The sequence below is a fragment of the Haliotis cracherodii genome, unplaced genomic scaffold (assembly GCF_022045235.1).
Source record: "Haliotis cracherodii isolate W230 unplaced genomic scaffold, xgHalCrac1.p SCAF_10, whole genome shotgun sequence".
NCBI classification, from domain to species: Eukaryota; Metazoa; Mollusca; class Gastropoda; order Lepetellida; family Haliotidae; genus Haliotis; species Haliotis cracherodii.
Window position 1 is genome coordinate 20,328,842 of NW_027266265.1, and position 21,201 is coordinate 20,350,042.

The 21,201-nt window shown below is 41.7% G+C and overlaps 2 protein-coding genes across 2 annotated transcripts in view; one reads left to right on the top strand and one right to left on the bottom strand.

The window, feature by feature from the left end:
• The first annotated feature begins 1,753 nt into the window (after positions 1-1,753).
• On the top strand, positions 1,754-4,860 carry LOC139447966 (heat shock factor-binding protein 1-like). The gene is made up of 3 exons (XM_071229469.1): positions 1,754-1,859; positions 3,546-3,612; positions 4,293-4,860. The coding sequence occupies exons 1-3, from the start codon at positions 1,788-1,790 to the stop codon at positions 4,379-4,381; spliced, it is 228 nt and encodes a 75-aa protein (XP_071085570.1). The 5' UTR covers positions 1,754-1,787; the 3' UTR covers positions 4,382-4,860.
• A 1,896-nt stretch (positions 4,861-6,756) lies between these two features.
• Positions 6,757-21,201, bottom strand: part of LOC139454190 (G patch domain-containing protein 1-like) — a 67,511-nt gene continuing 53,066 nt past the window's right edge. The window contains exons 16-19 of the mRNA XM_071235755.1: positions 20,479-20,631; positions 19,300-19,427; positions 7,197-7,348; positions 6,757-6,845 (exon numbers count right to left, since the gene is read on the bottom strand). Of these exons, the coding sequence (XP_071091856.1) occupies positions 6,797-6,845; positions 7,197-7,348; positions 19,300-19,427; positions 20,479-20,631 (482 nt within the window). The 3' untranslated portion in view covers positions 6,757-6,796. The remainder of the gene's footprint in view (positions 6,846-7,196; positions 7,349-19,299; positions 19,428-20,478; positions 20,632-21,201) is intronic.

The window sequence follows — 21,201 nt, forward strand, 5'->3', positions numbered from 1 at the left end:
ATGTTCATATGACAGTTACGGTAGTGTTGTAGCACTAAGGCTGTGTATGTTCATATGACAGTTACGGTAGTGTTGCAGCAATGAGGCTGTGTATGTTCATATGACAGTTACGGTAGTGTTGTGGTTCGTAAACGTTATATTTACGTTTTAACAAAACACAAAATCATCCAAAGTGTAGGCCGTGCATGAATGTGCATGAGCAAATTGTGAATCACGGCATTAATGTCTACATGAATATGTGTTGAAACTATGCATTACTTAATTTCAGAATATATTTATCTTTGTTGCACTTTATATGATCCACAGTTATACCTTTCTCCATTATTGTACACATGCTCTTGTACCACCGAGTGGTGGTACGTGTTTTGCGAATTAAATGATTTGAACAAAAGGACCCCGTTCATTAAAAGTATTTAAACCTAAAATACGCCACTCACAAAACACTGTTCCTTGGTTTTACCGCATAGGCAAGATTCTAAGTATTTACATAAATTACTGAAGAATGTATGTTTTGGTTTGGTTTGTTGTTTAACGCCGCACTCAGAAATATTCCAGCTATATGACGGCGGTCTGTAAATAATCGAATCTGGACCAGACAATGCAGTGATTGATATCATGAGCATCGATCCACGCAATTTGGATAAGATGACATGCATCAACCGAGTCAGCGAGGCTGACCACCCGATCTCGTTAGTCGCCTCTTACGAAAAGCATAGTCGCCTTTTACAGCAAGAATGAGGAATGTATGTAGTCATTTTAAATCGTGTTTTCTTCACATTATTTCCTCGAATGTCGCAATTACGTAAGATCTCGTAGATCACTATTACATAACATTACGTTTCAAAATTTGGAACAAAATTTGATCACAATATAATTATTTATTGTGACGTAATTCTGACCGTCAACGCCTTCTTTTTTAAATGATGTACATAATAAATTTCTGTCAACTTGAAACTTCAACAAAATCATGATTTTGTCTCCAATTATGTTTGTTGTAAATGACACTGTTGATAGCACGTGTTGATATATGAATCACTCTGTGATTTTGAAAAGGAAATGATCGAGCAAGTTCCTGGAGCCTTTTGCCAATCCTATTGATTGTCAAAGATATGTTTGAATTCAAACACCCTCTGGACTTTGTGTTTCCTGGGAGAAGATTCTTAAAGATTTTTAAAAGCTCAAGTCAAGGGGTGATTTAAAATAAACAAATAACTGTGTTTCATTGCATTATAATGTCAAAACAATTAGATCTACTTTTATAGAAGCCAGAAGATTTGCCATTTTGGTATAGAATAACAAACATTTGTCTAATGGCGAACGTTCTTTTGTCGTTCCTTATATTTTCTGTTAACTATGATAGTACAAATACAAGTTTACATACATCACTATGGTAACCAGAATTACATTGACGAGTGTGACTACTAATGTAGGATTACAAATTAATTGCTATTATTCCCACAACCTGTTTCTTAAGTTGAATAATGGGCAAATTAGCAGTTTCACGAATCAATGGCTACAGTGCAGGCCTGCATTTGATTCATGCGTATCTAATCAGGTGGGTAATTTCCCAGTGCTAATCCAATCATGTTTACTAAGCAACGGGGATGAAGCTGTTGTGTCAAGTCAGAACAGGCATTGTTCCTTGCCTGAATAGCGCCAGTACACGTCTTTTGTACTACGAAAACATTGAAAAGGGGAAACAACTGCTGTGTATATTTGCTAGATCGCATTTCCTATAATACAGAGCGCATGCGTGGTTCGTCAGTCAGTCAGTGCGAGTTTACAGAATGGCGGACCTAGGGAAAGACTACGCTGCAAACGGTTCCGATCCCAAGAACATTCAGGATTTGACCACATTTGTAAGTAATTTCAAACCGATATCCAACAAGGTATATAAATAGTGGTGTGCACTGAAACCTAACTACATGCACAGTAGTTATCTGCACGCAGCAGACAAATATAGGGCGCATCGGTTTCCTGGTTTCCTCGTCTTACTTCGAGGCTCTATTCTCGTCATGTGTCAACTTGTTCGGTGATTTGACAGGTAACTTAATGTCGACTTGCATGATACAGTTCGTCACTGGCAACTTTGTTAGACACACTTGCAATAACTACCATGTTTATTCGGGCGTAATTGTCACTTGCTCTGGGCCTATTGATAAATGTGCCACTTCAGAATCGTCCAAAAGGCCTACTGAATACTAGATCTACTAGATTTTGGCCTAACGTGTTGACATTTTTAATTGTGTTCTTATAAAACCGACTAGAGCCGATGGGTCACGATCTCCTTCAGCAGTTGACATGTATGTCCATGATGTCAGCAGTTCAGATCTGCCAGACATGTCCGTCCCCATTCGACAAATACGATTCTTCATAACTTTCAGCATGTTCAGATAACTCACTGTTAATCATGATTTAAAGTTGTCAAGATTGTTAAATTTTGGATTCTGCAATAGGCCTAGATCTAGGCCTACTCATTATGGTTTATTTTGGCACATCGTCAGTAGATGTAGGAAGAAAACCATTATGCATGTATGTGCTTTAGGGGAAAAGGCAAGACTGTTGTTTTAGCTTCCTCAGAGTACTTGCAATGGGAGTTACTTTTATTGATCCGAAGTAGAAACAACTTTAAGGTGTTTGCTATCCAGGGGCTGGTGGTAACCAGGCAAGCAAAGATAGGACACAAACTGGTGTTGTTCACTTCGATTGTCTGTATCCAAGCTGGATTATGGATTGTCTGATGTTGTAATTGCTATTGCAAGTTCCATCAATATTGTACATGGGCTGAAGCATACAAAGTCTACCGTATTACATAGTCAGTTTATGATTGTATCTTCAAGGTTTCAAGGACTGTAGTGAACTTGTTTCCGTTGGTAGTTGTGAATATAGATGTATTCATGTATATTATATTTCTGAATGTGAAATTTTTGTATGGATAAATTCTGTAACATCAGACGCATTTACTTTCACATCTGAATGGCATTCCCAATCAAATTTGCAATTCAGGAACTAAGGTTTGGAGAGTACAGGTTTCATTTGTGGCTTGGAAGGAGTAAAATGTAAATGTGATTAATTTAAGGTAAAGATTGAAGGGTTAACATATATCTTTATAAGTCTTCATTTTCCAATTGCCAATTCCTACTGTGCCTTAACTTTGACAATCATAGGTTTCTGGCGCGCCTAGGACTGCAACCCTGCACAGCGAATCGTGGGTCTTGGACTACTGGGCCACATAATTAAAGCTGGCTATGGTTACTGTACACAGGGTTTAACATGATTACAAGCCTGCTAGTCTAAGGTGTATTGTAGGCCAATTGGATTATGTATCCCTGTCATATCCCTCAAATCAGTTCAGACACCATTTCATTTTTGCACATTTATGGTAGTGATATGATAGCATGGAAGGAGGAAGACATATGGTAGCAGCATACAGTTAATAATAATATCGCCTGAACCACAGTGCTCTCATATTTGGTAACATGTGAGAGAGTTGTGATAAGGTGACATTACAAAACTTGTTAGTCAATATGACTTGTGTATTCCAGGTGCAGAACCTACTCCAACAGATGCAGGACAAGTTCCAGGTCATGTCAGATCAGATCATCACAAGAAATATCCTTTCAGTTATCAATTGTTTAAGCAAACATCCCTTGTCTTCTCTTTGGGAGGTTCATCAGCATATCATGTCATTAATGCAGTGTTGTAGAACACATTGTGGCTGAAACAATACACTGGTGTGTCATGATATAAATGATGCAACACATCTTGTGTTTCATTCTGTATCAATGCATATAGTTTAGTCAGTCTTCCCATCACCTTGATCCAACCAAAAAACCAAAAGTTTACAACATTTTGGTACTTTTTGAAGGGGATTAACATCTGATGAGTGTTATTATTTTGAGTCCTGGAACTGCGAAAAATCAAAAGTCAAACTCGCTGTGATCTGGAAGGAAGTTTGGGTTTGAGACATCTAACAAAGTATATTGAATTGATTGGATATTGGCCTGTTATTAGAAAGCATCCTGCCTTTGATGTAATTGCGGAAATTGCAATTAGATCAGACAACTTAAGAGTGAAGATAGTTAAAAGTTTGGTGAGAGTTGGCAGGTGTGGACATTATTTCTCTTTTGAACTGATTGAGTTGTCAGGGGAATTTTGTAAAAGTTTGAGATAAACGGAAAATTTGACACATCCAATTTTGACTGTAAATTAAAGGTATATCACTTGTGTTTTGTCCAGTATCGGTAGGATATTATTTATTCATTCCTATTGGATTTCTTTAACTCTCTCACTTGATGATATGGGAAACCGCATTGATGACCTTGAGAAGAATATTGCTGACCTGATGACCCAAGCTGGAGTTGAGGATGGTCGTGTGTGATGGAAGTCATGGAGGATGTCATCGCAATGAAGTCACTTCTTTCAATACAATGGCTGTGACAGTCTCCTTGTAATGGAGACATGTGTTGTAGGAGGCCTTTCGTAGATGTGTCATGTGGTGTGTGGAAACTTGCCTAGCCCATGGAATTAATGTTCACCAGTCCGTCCAAGGATGGGAGGCTTTGATTACACCAAACCATTTTAGTGTCTCTTCTGATTCATGACTTTCAATCTCATTAGGAGTCAACATCAAAATCATTACAAACAAACTGATGCACAGGCATTTCAAAAGCATTCCATTGTTCAGTACTGTTAATACTTATATTGTGTATCAAACTTTCACAGATGATTTCGTATATGTAGGATGCTAACGTCGAGTTTGTTTTGAAATTAAAGCATAAAAGAGATAATTTGTCCTTAATTTGAATCATGAAAATGTTGATATTTGTAACATGTGTACTAAGTGTATATGTAATAAAACAATCATATTTACAATTTTGTTTCTGTTTGAATTAGACAACTAAGGGACCAACCATTTGATATTGAGGGAGGGGGCTTGGATTTTGTATGGTGACTGGTTATGTTTTCAGCTATAGCTGCAAAACCAGATATTTTATTAATTAAAACTATGTGCCTAAATATTTTTTTTGCAGCAGAGAATTTGAATTTTTTCATTAGTCTGAAGCATAATTCTTTTTGGAGCATTTTCTGGAACAATTGAAATCTTTGTGAACACACACTGCTGATTTTCAAATCAAGACAGGACCTGGTTCCACTGAGAGGGAAACCAGTAATTACACTGCAGAAATTTCAATAGTTCTTTTGGAGCATGTGCCTTGCACACATCCTATTTTTACATTACTTCAATATCAGACAATAATAGGTTTCACACTAAGTTTATGCAAGCAGTATGGCCCACAAGCTAATAACAGCCATATTTCATTTGCTGACTAAACTTAGACACTACCAATCTCATTAACATCAGATCTTAGTTCTCGCTACCGCTAAACAAAGATCTGAGGACATCTCGTTAGCGGTAGCGAGAACTAAGATCTGATTTTAATGAGATTGAGACACTACTAAATCACAACAAAGCTTACATGTGTGATCGAGGAACGTAGTGTATACACACCTAAGGCTAAAGGTAAAGTAAGGCTAACAAATTAATAGACTTCGTTCTCATGCACCGCCATCATCATATTACTTCAATTTTTAAAATATAATCCTTAACTATTCTGCATCTTGAACACCATGACACATGACCCCAGAAGTGAACTGCTACAATATGTAAAAAAATGAGATCTAATATAGCATCTTGACTCTATAGTGTCTGCTCATTAGGATGAGAAACATAACATCTATTGTCTATTTTGCAACTTTTTTTCTTATTGCATTAAATAGTTAAAATAAAAGTGTGATTAAGATGTTATTAATATTTACCTTGATTTGACCATTGCACTTTAACCATACCATGAGCTAAACCTTCTCATAGCCAGTACCCTGACCACCACAGTGAGGCTCAACATGTTCCACACTTTTAGTCATATTTTAAATTAAGACCTTTATTTTGACCTTTGCACTTTGACATCCTCCTTATGATGCCTTTAAATACTTTTATTCTCACTATTAACATCATCTCCTCAGAAACTACTTGACCCAATTAAGCTGTAACTTCAAGCTTGACGACACCCCAATGTCTCCCAAGCCCTGTATTTAAAGAGCTATTTATGGCTACTTTTATAAAATGTGGTACATGTGGAGTGAGACATGATATAAATGGGGCCCAACATAAATGTTGTGGTTTTTTTCAAATATTTTAAATTGAACATGTTCTGAAATTCTCTCCAAGTGCATATTTGCCTCCGAAACTTATGCTGTCCTAAATATGTTCATGATTACATCATATTTTGTTAATCTTAAATATTAGTGTTAAGTTTTTATTAATGCAGAAATGCTCTTTATATCAATGCTGACAGTATCTTCATTCAGTGGCTGTTTATGTTTTAAATGTTGATTTCATATCCAGGTGAGCTAGTGGTGTGGCACTATGTTTAGCAATCAGTTGTTTGCACACAAACAACAGTGATCCCAGCCACAATCAATGTGAATGTTTCAAATATATCACTAATTCAAACACTTATGTTTAAAATCCTAGAAGTGACTATTGACTTGCACGATAAAGTAGCTTATTCTTGACAACTGTCATTTCTCTTGTTTTTGCTCTACTCAGTTATTTATTGCCATCTTATTTATTATAAACCTGTAATTTGATACTGTTATGGAGAGGGTTTGCTAAGTCAAAAGAGATCTTACTCAAACCAATTCATAATAGAATAAAAATGTTAAGAGCAAGCATAAAAACATCATTAATTTATTCAATGGGTTCCACATGCCATGCAAGCCAGTAAGCGCTGGGTTACATGAAGTCTGCTGCTTTTAGTCTACTTCCTTCGAGAGACTTCAGTCTGGAACAAACAACAGTAATCAGAATAATTAGAGATGATTGTCTCAAGTGAAATGCTCGAACATCAAACTGTGGGCTACTTAGTACAGGTAGTATCTTGATACAGATATTTAGGTCTTTTGATGCCCTGAACAACTTCAGTTAGATCTACTTTCACATTTGGCAATTAATGGCAAATCATCACTCATGAGTGCACTGAGAAAATGTGGATAGGACAACCCTGACATTCACATCAACTTGTGTAAGCTGTACTCTTAACCAAATATGATTTGAGATGTTATGTTGGATGTTTGTACCTGTCATGAGGACTATGGGGAGGTTACACACATCCACCACACAATACACTGCCTACCTCTCCAGGAGTTGGTGGTCTGAGGACCCAACTGTATCACTCTTGGAGCCTGAGGTGTCAGAATCCTCAGTGGAGCTCACTTTCCTCTCTGTTTTCTTCTTCTTCTTCCTCTTCTTCTTCTCCTTCTTGTGTTTACTCTTCTTGTATTTGGCCTAGTAGGTAATAACAGTTGATCAGGATTGACATGTTATCACATGTTCAGACTAGATGAGAAAGGTGTTTGCATTCATGCCAAAACAAAAGCACCCCCGACCACCTTTTCCTGAAGGTGCCCCGGAACATTATCCCCACAAATATGAGTCATGAACCATTTTCAGTCTACCAAATTAGGTGACACCTGACCTCACCAATATCTATCCATATTCATATTTGATACCAAAATGTTGTCTAATGCTGTACAACTTAGTCCACTGCCACTTGCTACCCTAAAACATCACTTTGAGACTGGGAATACATGCCCAATGGAGTACATCTTGAATACAATATTTCAATTCCTCTTGGTACCTTAAAAACTAAATGATACCTCTGCTTTAATGACCTTGACTTTCAATCTCAGCCATGAGTTGAACAGGTGAGAAAATTTCAAATTGAAGGTACATGTCAAATTCTGCCAAGAAACTTGAACAAGTGGGGACAGGGACCCCTTCAGCATAAATACATGGGGTCGTTATCAATACTTAGGGGGACACACTCTAAGAGATCATATACATGGGTGAGAATCTTCCACGTGCCCTCCATGCTCACAGTGACGTCCAAGGCATGTAGCTCACTGACACAGGCTGCTGTGTGTGGAGGAAGACTGTTTTTTTCAGATTTGTAGAGCAATGCCGCATTGAGTGGCTTAAAGGGCGCGTCTCTCAGCAAGGTGAGAATGATGTTCAAGTCCCAAGCTGGTGGACGAAATTTTGCCTTCTTGTCTCCCAACCTAAATGTGGCAAAGATAGAGCAAGGAATTGAGGCAAATTGTTCCTTGGTTCTGTAGGCACCAGATGAGGTTATGTTGTCCGTCGAGATGGAGAGCTGTGCGTGTCTCTGAGTGCCTGCTTCCAATGAGCGATGGCTAAGATGAGCGCCTCCAGTTTGTGATAGGCGCTGATCGGCAGACCACAGCCCCAAGGCGACCTGACCCTCTAGATGTGCATCCCATCCCTGCTGGGAGGCATCTACAAATAAGCGCAGTGAGGTCGTAAGCCCTGTCAAGGAGTTGCGCCTAAGACATTCAATTCCACCGCCCACCACCGGAGACGCCGTTTGAGGTGATCCAGGAGGACGATGGACACCGAGGGGTCCTGGCGCCTGATGTAGGGAGCCAATAACATTTGAACTGAGTGCAGTTGAAGTCTTCCTCTGTATGTCAAGTCCTGCGCTGAGGTTAGGAGGCCTAGGAGGACTTGCCATTGGCGCCGAGTGCGTGGTAGGTGGAGAGCTGGAATCAGGTGTGTTTGCAAGCGCTCCCATCGGACCCTGGGTACAGAGAGGAGGTCGAGGTGTGTCTGAAAGAAATCCCCGATGAACTGAAGGCAATATGAGGGTGTCAACTCAACTTCCAACCCAACTGGTACAGGAGCCCGAGGGTGAAGTCCCTGTGGTGAAGTATAGTGACCGTGTCCCAATGATTCAGGAGGCAGTCTTAGATGACAGAGTCAGAGAAAGCTTGATTCACTTCAAGTCCTTGCGGTCGCCAATTCCTCCCTTGGAGTGGCCGCAGGGACTGGTATGAGTCTGAGGACATGCCTTTGACTCTGCCCCGAAAGGTTGAGGTGGAGCCCTGCCCCAGGGGCTGGTAGGAGCCAGGTTGGGATGCCTTACAATAGGCTGGCTGTGATACCCTAGCCAGGGTCTTGAGACTAGTCTTGTCTCAGGCGAAGAAACACAGGAGTGGGTCTTGGAGGCCTGTCCGTTAAATAGGTCAGAGGAGGACCAGGGTTGACGAAGGAGGTCTCTCTTAAAATTCTGGGTCCCAGTCTGATAGAGCAAGGTAGCACAGGCGTTATGTGATTGTAAGTTCAATCAGAGCAGCTTACATATTGGATATGCTCATATGCTCTATTTGTTGTTGGAGGTAGGATATGACGTTGGTTAGGTGGTCTATCCTATGTGGATTATGCTTTGACAGATCCTGGCACTGGAGGACGACACATAAGTGAGAGTGGCTTGAGAGTGCGACCAATCTCTGTCTCCATGTAAGCGAGTTTGTTGTCTGTAACTTGTACTGTGGTGGGACGGTTGGACCTGGTCATGCGGTGCAGATCCTCGTCTAATAAGTGAGCTTGGTCCGCGACCTGGAGAGAGTGAACCGGATAGTCGCTTAGTTTATTGCGTGGGGCTCTAAAGGACTGAGTCAGAGAGAGCTTGCTAAAGTCCTCGTCCAGGGCCAAGATCATGTCCTTGATCTGAGGGTCTGGTGTGTGTTAGGTAGGGTCCGATTGGATGGCGGTCTTACTATTGACCTTTAGGCCAGGAGGGGGAGCGACTGTCTCAAGTCTGTTGGCAAACCAGTCTACTACCTGGTCTAGTCCATCAGTCTGAATGGTAACTGCTAGAGCGAAGGCAAGACGAACGAATGTCATTCCGACATGAGGATATACTGAGTGAAGTTGAGTACAAGGAGTAATGGGAGGTAGATGATACATCAACGACCAATGGAAGAGATAGCGTTTGTATAGGCATCCGACGAGGTGTGTCGTGGCGGCGGTGCGAGCGTCTGTATAGGCGTTGTCAGATGGATAGGCGCTATCTGTATAGGCGCTAGGAGAGGCGTCTGCAGAGGCAAGTTTGAGGCAATAGGTGCTGGCGTTTCTACAAGGAGAGAACCAGATCAAAGCTTTGTGACATTTGTAACCTCTCTTCAGATAAGAAAGATACCTTTGGAGATTGCAAATGGTTTCAATTTGATTGATTCTTTGTCTAGAGCTTCAATAACCAAGAAACGTGGCCAATAGTCGGATCGAATGGCGCAGCAGTCTTGTCAGAATCAACCACCAGACTCCCTTCCTCTGTCGACACAGGGCACAGCCCACGGCAAACAGGGTGCCCAATTCGGTTGCCTCTTAGACCAGCAATGGGGTGCAGGGGACACATTCTACCCCACGTTTAGACAAGGTCTTAACAGCAGTATTTGAAATATACATTTCAATATCCCCAAAGTGGTATATTCATTATTCACAAGATATTGGTTGAGTAACAGAGCTTTAACATTTCTGATGATTGTTAGTTGCAGCAAGTGAAATGCTCATAAAATGTTTTTAGCTGTTGTGGCAAGGTGAAAACAATTCTTTAGTGGCGTCCCCATCGGGAGTGCAAGTTGAGAGTTACCTCCCTTCGGTCCTTGACGGCAAACTTTACTACAACATTTGAGAAGTTTCGTGAGGTAACAAATTCTAAAAACCTGACTTGCATCTTATGTACTTGCCCAACTTGACCTTACTGGACTATGTGTCCACTTTCTGAACGAGTCTTCTGAGGGCTACTGAAGTACTTGTAGGACAGAATGAAAGCCAACTATGACAGAAAATCTAAAGATAGGAAGATGAGTACTGACGATACAGTTTCAGTGTTGGTACCCATCCCCGGTCAACTTTGAGGGCTTGATACCAAGGTACTGAATGGCATTGTGTGTTCATAGCTTTCGGTCATGACAGCCGTGCCAGTTGACACTTGTCAGAGAGGTACTGGTACACAAAGTATGTGATCTAGACTACCAGTTATAGGACTTTCATGGCGGCTGAGTGTGTTAGATCACTGACTTTGTGTGCTTGCGATTAGGTGCCTCACTCTGGCAGTGTGGGTTGAATCCAGTATCAAAAAGGTACTAGAATCTGTACTTTACTAAGAAACTGTTATCCCAAATATAACATTTGTTACACTTGATCACTTTCTAAATGGCATATTGTGTGTTCATGACCATATTGTACAAACCACAGGATGCTGATCAAAGTATATCGCAATAGATCTGAAAATGTACCACTAAAAGTTATTGCTACTGTTTCTCGTGTATCAGATAAATGCAGTTCAGGGTTTAACAGTGAGCATGTGAACTTTGATGATTTCGGTGAGATAGCTAACCCTAAGTATAAAATTTAAAGTTAACTCACCATTCTCCAGAACAACATAGACTAGTTTGTCTATTTGTTTCCAGATATGCCTGGTGTTATGTGTGGTTATTTTGTAAGTTATTTCTGAAGACTAATTCAAACCTCTGGGAGAAAATTGGTTGTCACCATTGATGGGTAGTAGTATGTGAAGTTTCGAGTGGTTTCCAAGGAGATGTCCACAACAGATGATGCAGACAGACCATGACATAAGCTTGTCTGTCTTTCAGTCAGGTAAGCTGAAAACACTCATGCTTTTTGACACCTCAATTATACTGAGTGACAGGAACTTTAAAGGTCATCCAACAACCAGTTAGAACACTACTTATTGCAAAGTGGGGATTCTGGGTAGGAACCTGGGTCCATTGCAACTAATGTTGGTCCAAATTTTCGACATAGTCCATTTAAAAATTTGTACAATAAACATAACATACATAAACATTCATTTGGGTCTTCACCTTCATGTATTCACTCTGAGTTTATAACAGCCACAACAGAAACGAAGAACAGGTTAATGATCATGTCAATCAATTGATTGCTTGGTCCAGACTCAATCATTTACAGACCACCATATACATGCCAGTTCATGAGTGAACGATCTTGAACGTGACCTCGACATTTGACACAACCATGACGTGGCAGGTACTGACATAGTTGTATAGAATATATCATAATTTATAGGAAATTCTTTTTCATGAATTGATGTTTCATAATGTTACCTATAGTGACCTAAATATTATCCAGACGTTACCCAAGGGGGATGCGATTTGAGACCCCAACCTAAAGATCATGAATACTAACTACTTTGAGAGGCATTTAGAAGTTGGAGTACATGTATACTAAGTTGTGTAAAGTTCCAATCACAAATACTCCATTAGGTACATACCATTTTATGTGCAGTTCATATTGAGTAACCTTGTCCATCAATGTCATGCCGCACTATAATGTTGTATATAGTGATCATTCTAGTAACATCTCAATATTTTAAATATTTGTATATTTATCCTGCATTACTCCTTAATGCATTTACTGCTGGTTTTGACAGAAAGAAGAAGCTGTTTGAGGTCTTGCTGAAGAAGAAGTTGATCCAACTAGTTGTGTGGCTAATCCCATCTCCAGTGATGATGTCATGGATTATCACATTACTGCAAGATCGTAACATCTGAAGACATTCTGGCGAGGCCGCTTTCTGACTCGGGGCCACTTTAGACGTAGTAATGCATGATAAGAATACAAATATAAAAAATATCTAGATTTTACTAGATTTTCTAACTTATCCTGCATTACTCCTTAATGCATTTTTATTGGACGGTATGGTGGAGGGCATACCTTCACAAGCTGTCCTCAGTGACATTAACTCTCCAGTTGTTCAGTCGTTGAGTGCATCACTTGTGCAGATCTGTAACTACTTTGAACAATTCTGTCTACAGGAGAAGGCAAGATACGGGTATAAAAATCTATTTTCGAGCCCCACGCTTGGAGCAATGGATATACCTCATAATGTGTGCAAAGGTCATAATAAGAGTTCTTTCTCGCCTTTGGCTCTAACAATTGATGATAAAGGTAGGATGGAGAAAGATCATTCGGGTTGTCCTGGTAATTGATTCTTGGCACTGAAATCATAGCACAGTCCGAGGTGAACGACTCTGTGTGTACCACGCTTAAAGTGTACATGGGTAATGTCGAGAACATGAAGCTCAGTAACCCTTGCCACCGTGGCCAGTGCCAAATAGAATATTGTTTTCTTGGTGAGGTTATTAAACGATGTAGCATGAAGATGCTTAACAGGGGAGTACACAAACACCGAAGTACGACATTCAAATCTCATGCCGCGGGCGAAACTCAGCCTTCTGATCTTTGAGGCGCAATCAGCATCAAAGTGCCTGTAGGTCTGGGATTTTGGTAATTTTCTTATCTTCCATAACCAATGCCAAATCCCACGAAAATATGATGAAATAAACCGATTGCTGAGTGGGCAACGTAATGGTAGTAGGTATCGAAGTCAAAGCTGTATCCAGTAGATAAGGCTGAATATATATATATCAGGGATGTGAAATCTCCGCGGTAACGCGGAAAATCACGTTTTTTAAAACAGTAGTCCTCGGAAAAAAACATTTTCCGCGTAAAAATTGAATAATTTTTTTTAAAAAACACTGCGAAAAATAGGATCGAAAACCGGACAACCATCGCGGATTGTCCTGTTTACGATCAGAGCTTTCTATCACGTTTTCTATCACGAATACTTGCACTATAATGTGGGGTGTGGCGTCACACAGAAATTGTAAATACTCAGAGTCAGCTGATGGCTTGTTTTTAAGATAAAGTTGTCTTTTAGCCTGTAAGTGAATGAGATGTTTTACAGTTGTTCATGTGATTAGCGAGAAAACTATGAATGTTTCTTCAGCGTCCAAAACCCCATAACATGGGGTTATATGTTGTATTAATGTCTTATGTTTGCAATGGAGTTTTGTTTTTTTCATCAAAAGGTAAGTACAAGGTAAGTACAAGGTAAGGTTATTTTCGATATGCTTCAACATGGGGAAAGGGTCAGACATTGCAAGCTTGTTACAGTTGTCCTTGTGTCTGGGGGATTGGGGTTGAAGTTTATGGCAGTATTGCTCCCAGACCTGGCGGGTAGCCAGGTGCGCGAAAGCAATGCCCGATTTTTTAAAAGTACTGATTTAACTTCGAAATTTTACTGCATCTGCCATCTTGTTTATTTGACTTATTGACTTTTGCCATTGACTTATTACATTTCTTGGGTTGAATGTTGTCCAAACAGCACGAAATTGCTTAAAATGCAATCAAATGTTTAAAAAACTTTTCCTCTTTTTTCGCGAAAACCTGCTCACATCCCTGATATATAAAACTTTGGTCTGAAAGTTTGCACCATACAAAGTTATTTTCATCCCCTGGGCATCGTGTAAGCACACCTGTTGTAAAATTGAGGTGACGATGAAGGGAGGTGCTTCGTTACTCTGCATGAAGTCATCGGAGGTTGACAAAACAGTTGTGGTGAGAATGATAAATTTGACACTGTATCTAGTAGATAAGGTTGAATATATATATAATATCCCCTGGGTGTCATATTAGTGCTCCCTTTCATATATCGAAGTGTGATGGTATTGGAGTTCTACTGAAGTTAGTGACAATGATGTACAGTGGTCTGAGCGAGTGGTTGCAGTATTATGTACAAGTAAACATGCAAATCTTGTAGAATTTTCCTATTCGGAATATTCTATAAGTAATACGTTACCACTGTTATACCGAGGCTGTTGTCTCCCACAACTGCTGCTATAGCGAAATCTACCACAGAGATCTCAATTACCTCATGCAGCACGTGCGTAGCCACCTAGCTGCCATGTGACACCCTTCACTCTTGTCTCTTGCGAGATGGACGGGGGGGCAGCAGCCCAGTGTAACGTATTACTTATAGAATATTCCGAATAGGAAAATTCTACAAATTACATTAAGTAATACGTTACCACTGTTATACCGAGGCTGACTACCACAGTAGGCGGTGGGGAGCACCTACAACCCGAATCCTGACTGCTAGCGTTCCTTCCGACCAGCGGAAGTAAACACCAAGGCGGAATCACTCGATGCGCATGCACTTAGCTAGGCGTTACCCTATAGGAATACCAAAGCACTGTCAAGCGCATACCGTAAGGCTCAGTCGTCATTGCCAAAACGATTGGTGACTCCAAACGGCCCCACTGGATAGGTATTTCATCGCCACAGCGGATGAGAACACAGTATCCGTGTGAGCTAAATCTTAGATCAGGTTAAACAATCGAAAAGAGGGAAATTAATTTCATTCAGACCGTATATCCCCGAGCAAGCCTACTTAAAGTATGTAATAGGCGCGTGACCTAATTCCAGTATTCGTAAGCATGTATCACAAGGTTGGAATACACGACAGACAATTAAATGCATAATTGTCAAAATACAAATAAGGACAAAACACACAAAAAGCCGCCTCACCTGTGGTGTGAGTGTGCTGGTTTGCAGGACCCCCACTCCTGTACCCACGGCGTGGGAACATTGGAGACGACCCAGATTGACCACCGTGCAAGGACTGACGACTGCGGAGTTTGGAATTGCGCTGGACACCCCCCCTAGATGACCGATTGTGCCGCGATCAGCGGCCCAAGACAGTGCACCCCCTCCACGTCTTCATCAGAAACCTTTCTGAGGTAATGATAGGCAAATACCAAGTCAGAACGCCAGTAACAACCTCGTAATATTCTGTGAACAGAGATATTCGAGTGTAGGGCAAATGTTGCCGCTAGATCCCTGATCTCGTGAGGGTTTGACCCCGCTACCGGTAACCCCCGAGAATGGTACACCATATTGATGACAGAACGAAGCCACAACGCAATCGAGTTGCGAGTTATGTCAACCGTGCGATTAGGGTTACACGATATGAACAGACGGTCACACCCTTGTCTACGTTCATTCAAAGCCTTAAGATAATACTTAAGGGCCCTAACCGGACACAGCGCTCTGTCCTCAGTATCAGCAGGATGTAAGATTTCTTTGAGTGATCTTACAGTGAATTCTCTCTCCGTTTGCCCGATTCTCTGATTCTTGGCGACAAAGCCCATGAGCAGGCCCAGACGGACCGCTCCTTCGTCACCATTATCGAATTGTACCTTGGCAACATCGAGTGCATGAATTTCGGATACACGTGCCGCCGTGGCAAAGGAGAGGAGAAATGCTGTTTTCCAAGTCACATGCCAGGACAAAGCACTATGCAAGGGTTCATACGGAGCTTCCGTAAGTGATTGCAACACTAGGGAAGGATCCCAGGCCGGTGCCCGAAGGCGGCCCTTCTTAAGATCGTGCTGTTTGAAACCCTTGATAATACCCTGTATCACCTTTGGAGAGACTGGTACCCATAGCAACGTCCCGTACCGTAGCAACGGACGAGACGTAGTTGGCAATGGAACCCCCGGAGAGTTTCCGGGTCTCTCGCAAGTGAGACATGAAATGAGCAATATCCCGCAGATACCTTATCTGGCGAATGAATGTGATGTTTACAACACCACTTCGTGAAAATAACCCAACGTGCATTATACACCTTCTGGGTAGAATCACGATGCATACAAACGTATGCCCGAGACGCCCGACGAGAAAAACCCTTCGGGTCCGGGACTGGTGATAAAAAACAACGGGAGTTGATTGTTGAACCGTGTTGCGAACAGGTCGACCATCGGATGACCCAAACGTTCGCACAGCCACTGAAACACTACTGGGTTCAGCATCCACTCTGTGGGGCTCAGATCCCGAGGCCTCGATAGAGCGTCGGCCGGTACGTTCCGCACACCTGGGATGTGACGTGCGAGTATCTGGCATGGGACACTGTCCACCAGAGCGTAAAACTCGAACGTGAGATCGAGTAGCGAGTGAAGGTGGGTTCCCCCCAGTTTGTTCACATAGGACACTACTGTCGTGTTGTCGGTCGCCAGCATGAGCCGGGCGTCGACGAGACGATGCTTCCAGTGATTGACTGCGTTGATCACTGCCTTGAACTCGAGACAATTGATGTGAAGACCTAGTTCGTCTATGCACCACAGCCCCGAGCTCACCTCCCCCTCTAGATGGGCGCCCCAGCCCACTAGAGAAGCGTCTGTATACAGGTTCAACGTGGCCCGGTAGGGCCGCATAGAGACTCCTGATAAGACAATGTAAGGGACCGTCCACCACTCCAGATGCGGTCGGAGCTGATCCTGGAGGGCGACGGTCGCACTGTTCACCTCCTGTGCTAACAACTGGATTAAAAACCGTTGCAGCGGGCGGAGTTTGAGATGACCCCGTTCGGTGCAGTCCTGGGCCGACACAAGTAACCCTGACAGCTGTTCCCAAAAGTGAACAGTCTGTTGCACCGCTAAGACTTTGGCAATCATCGCCTGAATCTTGTGCCACCGGACTGGGGGGACAAAAATGCGATGGGTCACCGTGTTGAACCAACCTCCGATGAACTGCAAGTTCTGAGAGGGGATTAACTCGCTCTTGGGGAGATTGACAATCCACCCCAATTGCTCCAAGAGCCGACGTGCGAAATCGTGCTGCCGAGACAGCGTGTCCGTTATTCGATTTGCTACTAGCGAGTCGTCCAGGTACGCGAAGTACCGGACACCCCCCGGTGGAGGAACCCCACTATGGGGTTGGTTAACCGGGTGAACAGCCAGGGAGCGGATGAAAGGCCGAATGGGAGTACAACCCACTCGTAGTGCCTGCCTTGAAAGACAAACCTGAGATACTTGTGATGATCGGAGTGAATCGGAACATGCAGATAAGCATCCTTCAGGTCGATCGAAGCGAACTTGGGCGGCTTGTGCAGGTAGAACTAGTTGAATGATTTCAAGTTGTGAATCATTCTGAGTTTGGCACTGTCCTTCTTGGGAACGAGAAATATCCTGGAGTAAAACTCCCGAACTGCCCTCTTCTCCACCAACCTGCCGATTGCATCGGTGAGGATGGGAAGATCGGTTTCCGAATAGAAACCTGCCGACGGGGCAACGGTGAGCGGCGGATTCGCTTTGAGATCGAGCCGATAGCCGTACCGAATCGTGTTGACCATCCACAGGTCGTCGAACACTTGTTCCCAAATCTCCCAGTAAGTCTGGAGTCTGGCTCCCACTGGGGAAGGAGAGGGGGGCCTGACAGGCTGCGGCAGGAGTAACTGTCCAGGGCCAAGTGACTCGGGTTCACCTACGGGCCAACCGAAGTTGGCGCTGTCGGCATACGAACCCCTCCAATGAGAGTCACCTGGAGGGGCCCTTGTCGTCCTTAGATGACTTGGGCTTCCCCCAGTTCCCCTTCTTCCCGCGAAAGGGCTGCTGATGGCCCATACTGGAGCCCTCAGGGCGGGGCTTCTTAGGAGCCGCACCCAGACGCCTATGCAAGGACCCCACAAGATCCAGTGTGTGCTTCCACAAAAATGAAAGTCAGACAACCGGTAGTCTAGATCACGTAATTTGAGTACCCTCACTAAGAAAGTGTTATCCCAAATATAACATTTGTTACATTTGACCACTTTCTAAATGGCATTGTGTATTCATAGCTTTCGGACATGGGAGCCATGCCAATTTCCACTTGTCAGAGGGGTACTCAAAGTATGTGATCTAGACTACCAGTTGTCTGACTTTCATTTTTGTGGAAGCCTCGGTGGCTGAGTGGGTTAGATTGCTGACTTTGTGTGCTGGCGATTAGGTGCCTCACCCTCAACCCCAAAAAAGTACTAGAATCTGTACTTTACTAAGAAAGTGTTATCCCAAATATAACATTTGTTACATTTGACCACTTTCTAAATGGCATTGTGTATTAATAGTTATGTAGGGAGGCCCTTTCCCAGATTGATTGTACAGAACTGAATATTTGGTTACATACCAGTTTGAACCCCCCCCCCCCCAATAACGCCGCCCGCCTGCACTATATTTTCAAAATCCATTGACTGAGAACCAATTACTTTTTTAAGGCTAAGCACAAGTAAGCATAGGTACAACAATGCATAAGAAGTACAAAGCAGTACAAAGAATAAAAACCTGCATGACATGAAAAAAATGTGGCTAATTGAAACAACAAAATGCCCGATACTTACCATGGCAAAAAGCCATCATCAAGTGTTAAATATTAATGCATTTGCAAAAAAAAACATGAAATCATAAACCATATGAAGGGTATAAATAAAAAAAAGCATTGAATAACAGACAAAGGATGTCAACGGATTGTAGCTTGAGAACTCTATCATGACTTTTCAGTCTGCCTGACAGCAGTCATGTACCTAATTGTCCATGTATTTATAGGATACACACATCTAGTTGGAACAACTTCTTCTTCAGCTGGGCCTCACACCACGTCTTCTTTCTGTTAAAACAAGCAGTAAATGCAATAAGGAGTATAAAAAAAAATAATTATGAATCAGTGATGCAAAAGACAGTACCCAGGTACTTTGCTGGCTGCACCAACAAAGTTCTGCAAGAGTAAGCCTCAACCATTTGGTATACCTTTTTTTCGTTCTTGTGCTTCTTGCTATCCCTGTCTTTATGTTTCTGCCTGTGTTGGCGATGAGCTGCGTGTGTCAGGTCGGCCTGAGAGCAAGATGATGCAGTGGCTGATACAGCATTCCCACTACCTGTAACAGCAAGATCAGTCTTGTCTTCAGTTACATATATTTAATAGGTATTTAGGCAAAACTATTGATTTTAGAGTTTGCAGATTACTGCTTCTATTTGTTTTGGTTGGTCAAAATCTTAAATAAATTTGTGCTGCTCAAAATGTCATCTTATTTTGCAGGGTGTTAAATTTGCTTTTGGGTTCAATGGTTTAAAAAAAAAGTCCCTTAAGAAGGCTATATGCTCTTTTTATTAGCAGTTTGCAGTGGCCAGAAACTACATACATCGTGTACATTGTATTTGATCAATTGCTTTTGAAAAAGTTGACAGTGTGGATTTAAGTTCTGGTTGATCGAATCTGTGAACCGAAATTTGTACTTTGCCTTTATTTGCTACTTTATCTAGTTTAATCATGTGAAACAAAAGTCCTTGTGTGGAGCCTGGTTAGAATAGGTCCCCCAGCTCTCTACTGCTTGTATGGGGTGTCTCAGTAGGATCTGGTGGTCAGACTGGATTAGTCATGATGACAACCACACATTTGTAAGGATGAGACTTTATAATCTACAGATTGACATGGTATAGCTGGAATACCATTGACAATGAACAATAAACAAACAAATATGATCCTTGCCTATGCTCAAACATCATTACATCATATATGAACAAGTCGCGTCCAACTAAGATAATATAAAGTAATTATTATGGAGTCCCAACTAAATTGAAGGTTGTATTCATGATCTGCAGCTCACAAATATAAATCATGTTACAAATCTAACAGAAAATATATTTACTCTCAATAATTGGTTCTGAATACTATTACAATGATACTACTAGGGAGACAACTCACCTGGAGGTAGAGCAGGCAGGCATGTATACATGAATGCCATCTCGGTGAATGAGTGAGTGAGTTTGCTTAATTAACACAACTTTGAACTGAATTGCAGTTACATCACAACAGCTTAATATAGGAGCAATTAAAGTCAGGTGATGCAGGTCTTAAATGCTTACCACTTCAGACAACCAATGAGCGACATCAGGGTGTCAAACTACACATTAAGGGTGACAACTCACCTTGAGGAGGAGGTAGAGCAGGTCCGTATGCCATCTCATCCTCTGACTGTGGTGTGTCAGACATCAGTGGTGAAAGACGCTGTGGAACTGTCTCTATGGCAACTGGAGCTCCAGGGAGGTAGTGTCGAGTATGACTATTTGTATCCTGTGTAACTATATTTGAAAAATCATGACATGTAATGCAAAAAGATAAACAAAAGATACACTTTTCTTGGATTGAGGTTTTATTCTATAAAGGGCAATTCTTTTTTGTTTGCCAGTTTCTGTTGAATGACAGATCACAGATTTACAACCCTTCCAATGTCTTACAGTCATTAAATTACACATTAAATAAACAATCTACAAAGCAACAATAGATCATTAAGGTCAAAACATAATGGTAATTGAAAATATGTAGATATATTGCCATTGTACTGTTACTCTTTAAATGTGAGCGGTTTGTTATAAGTGAAATCTTTAGCAACAAAATAACAATCATTTCCGGTTAAACAACATAACTTCATGCGTGTTAAACCCAGCACAACTTTGAAACCTAAGTCCTATGCCCTAGCTACCTAATAAGAATGTCAGATAACCTGAACCTTACCCCTTATGTTTGGGATAAATGCATGCCATATTCAGTGCCTCTTCAAACTGCCCTACATGCAAAAGATTTTAAAATTATCTGCCAAAAAAAGCATTTATGTGAAAACGGCAAACATTCGTTACAAATGGCCTTCACTG

What these genes read in the sequence shown, in the direction of transcription:
- LOC139447966 (XM_071229469.1), top strand. Translation starts at nt 1,788, where the DNA reads ATGGCGGACCTAGGGAAAGACTACGCTGCAAACGGTTCCGATCCCAAG. An exon ending in TTCAGGATTTGACCACATTT is followed by an intron (nt 1,860 to 3,545) that starts GTAAGTAATTTC and finishes TGTGTATTCCAG; the next exon opens with GTGCAGAACCTACTCCAACA. An exon ending in AGATCAGATCATCACAAGAA is followed by an intron (nt 3,613 to 4,292) that starts ATATCCTTTCAG and finishes TAACTCTCTCAC; the next exon opens with TTGATGATATGGGAAACCGC.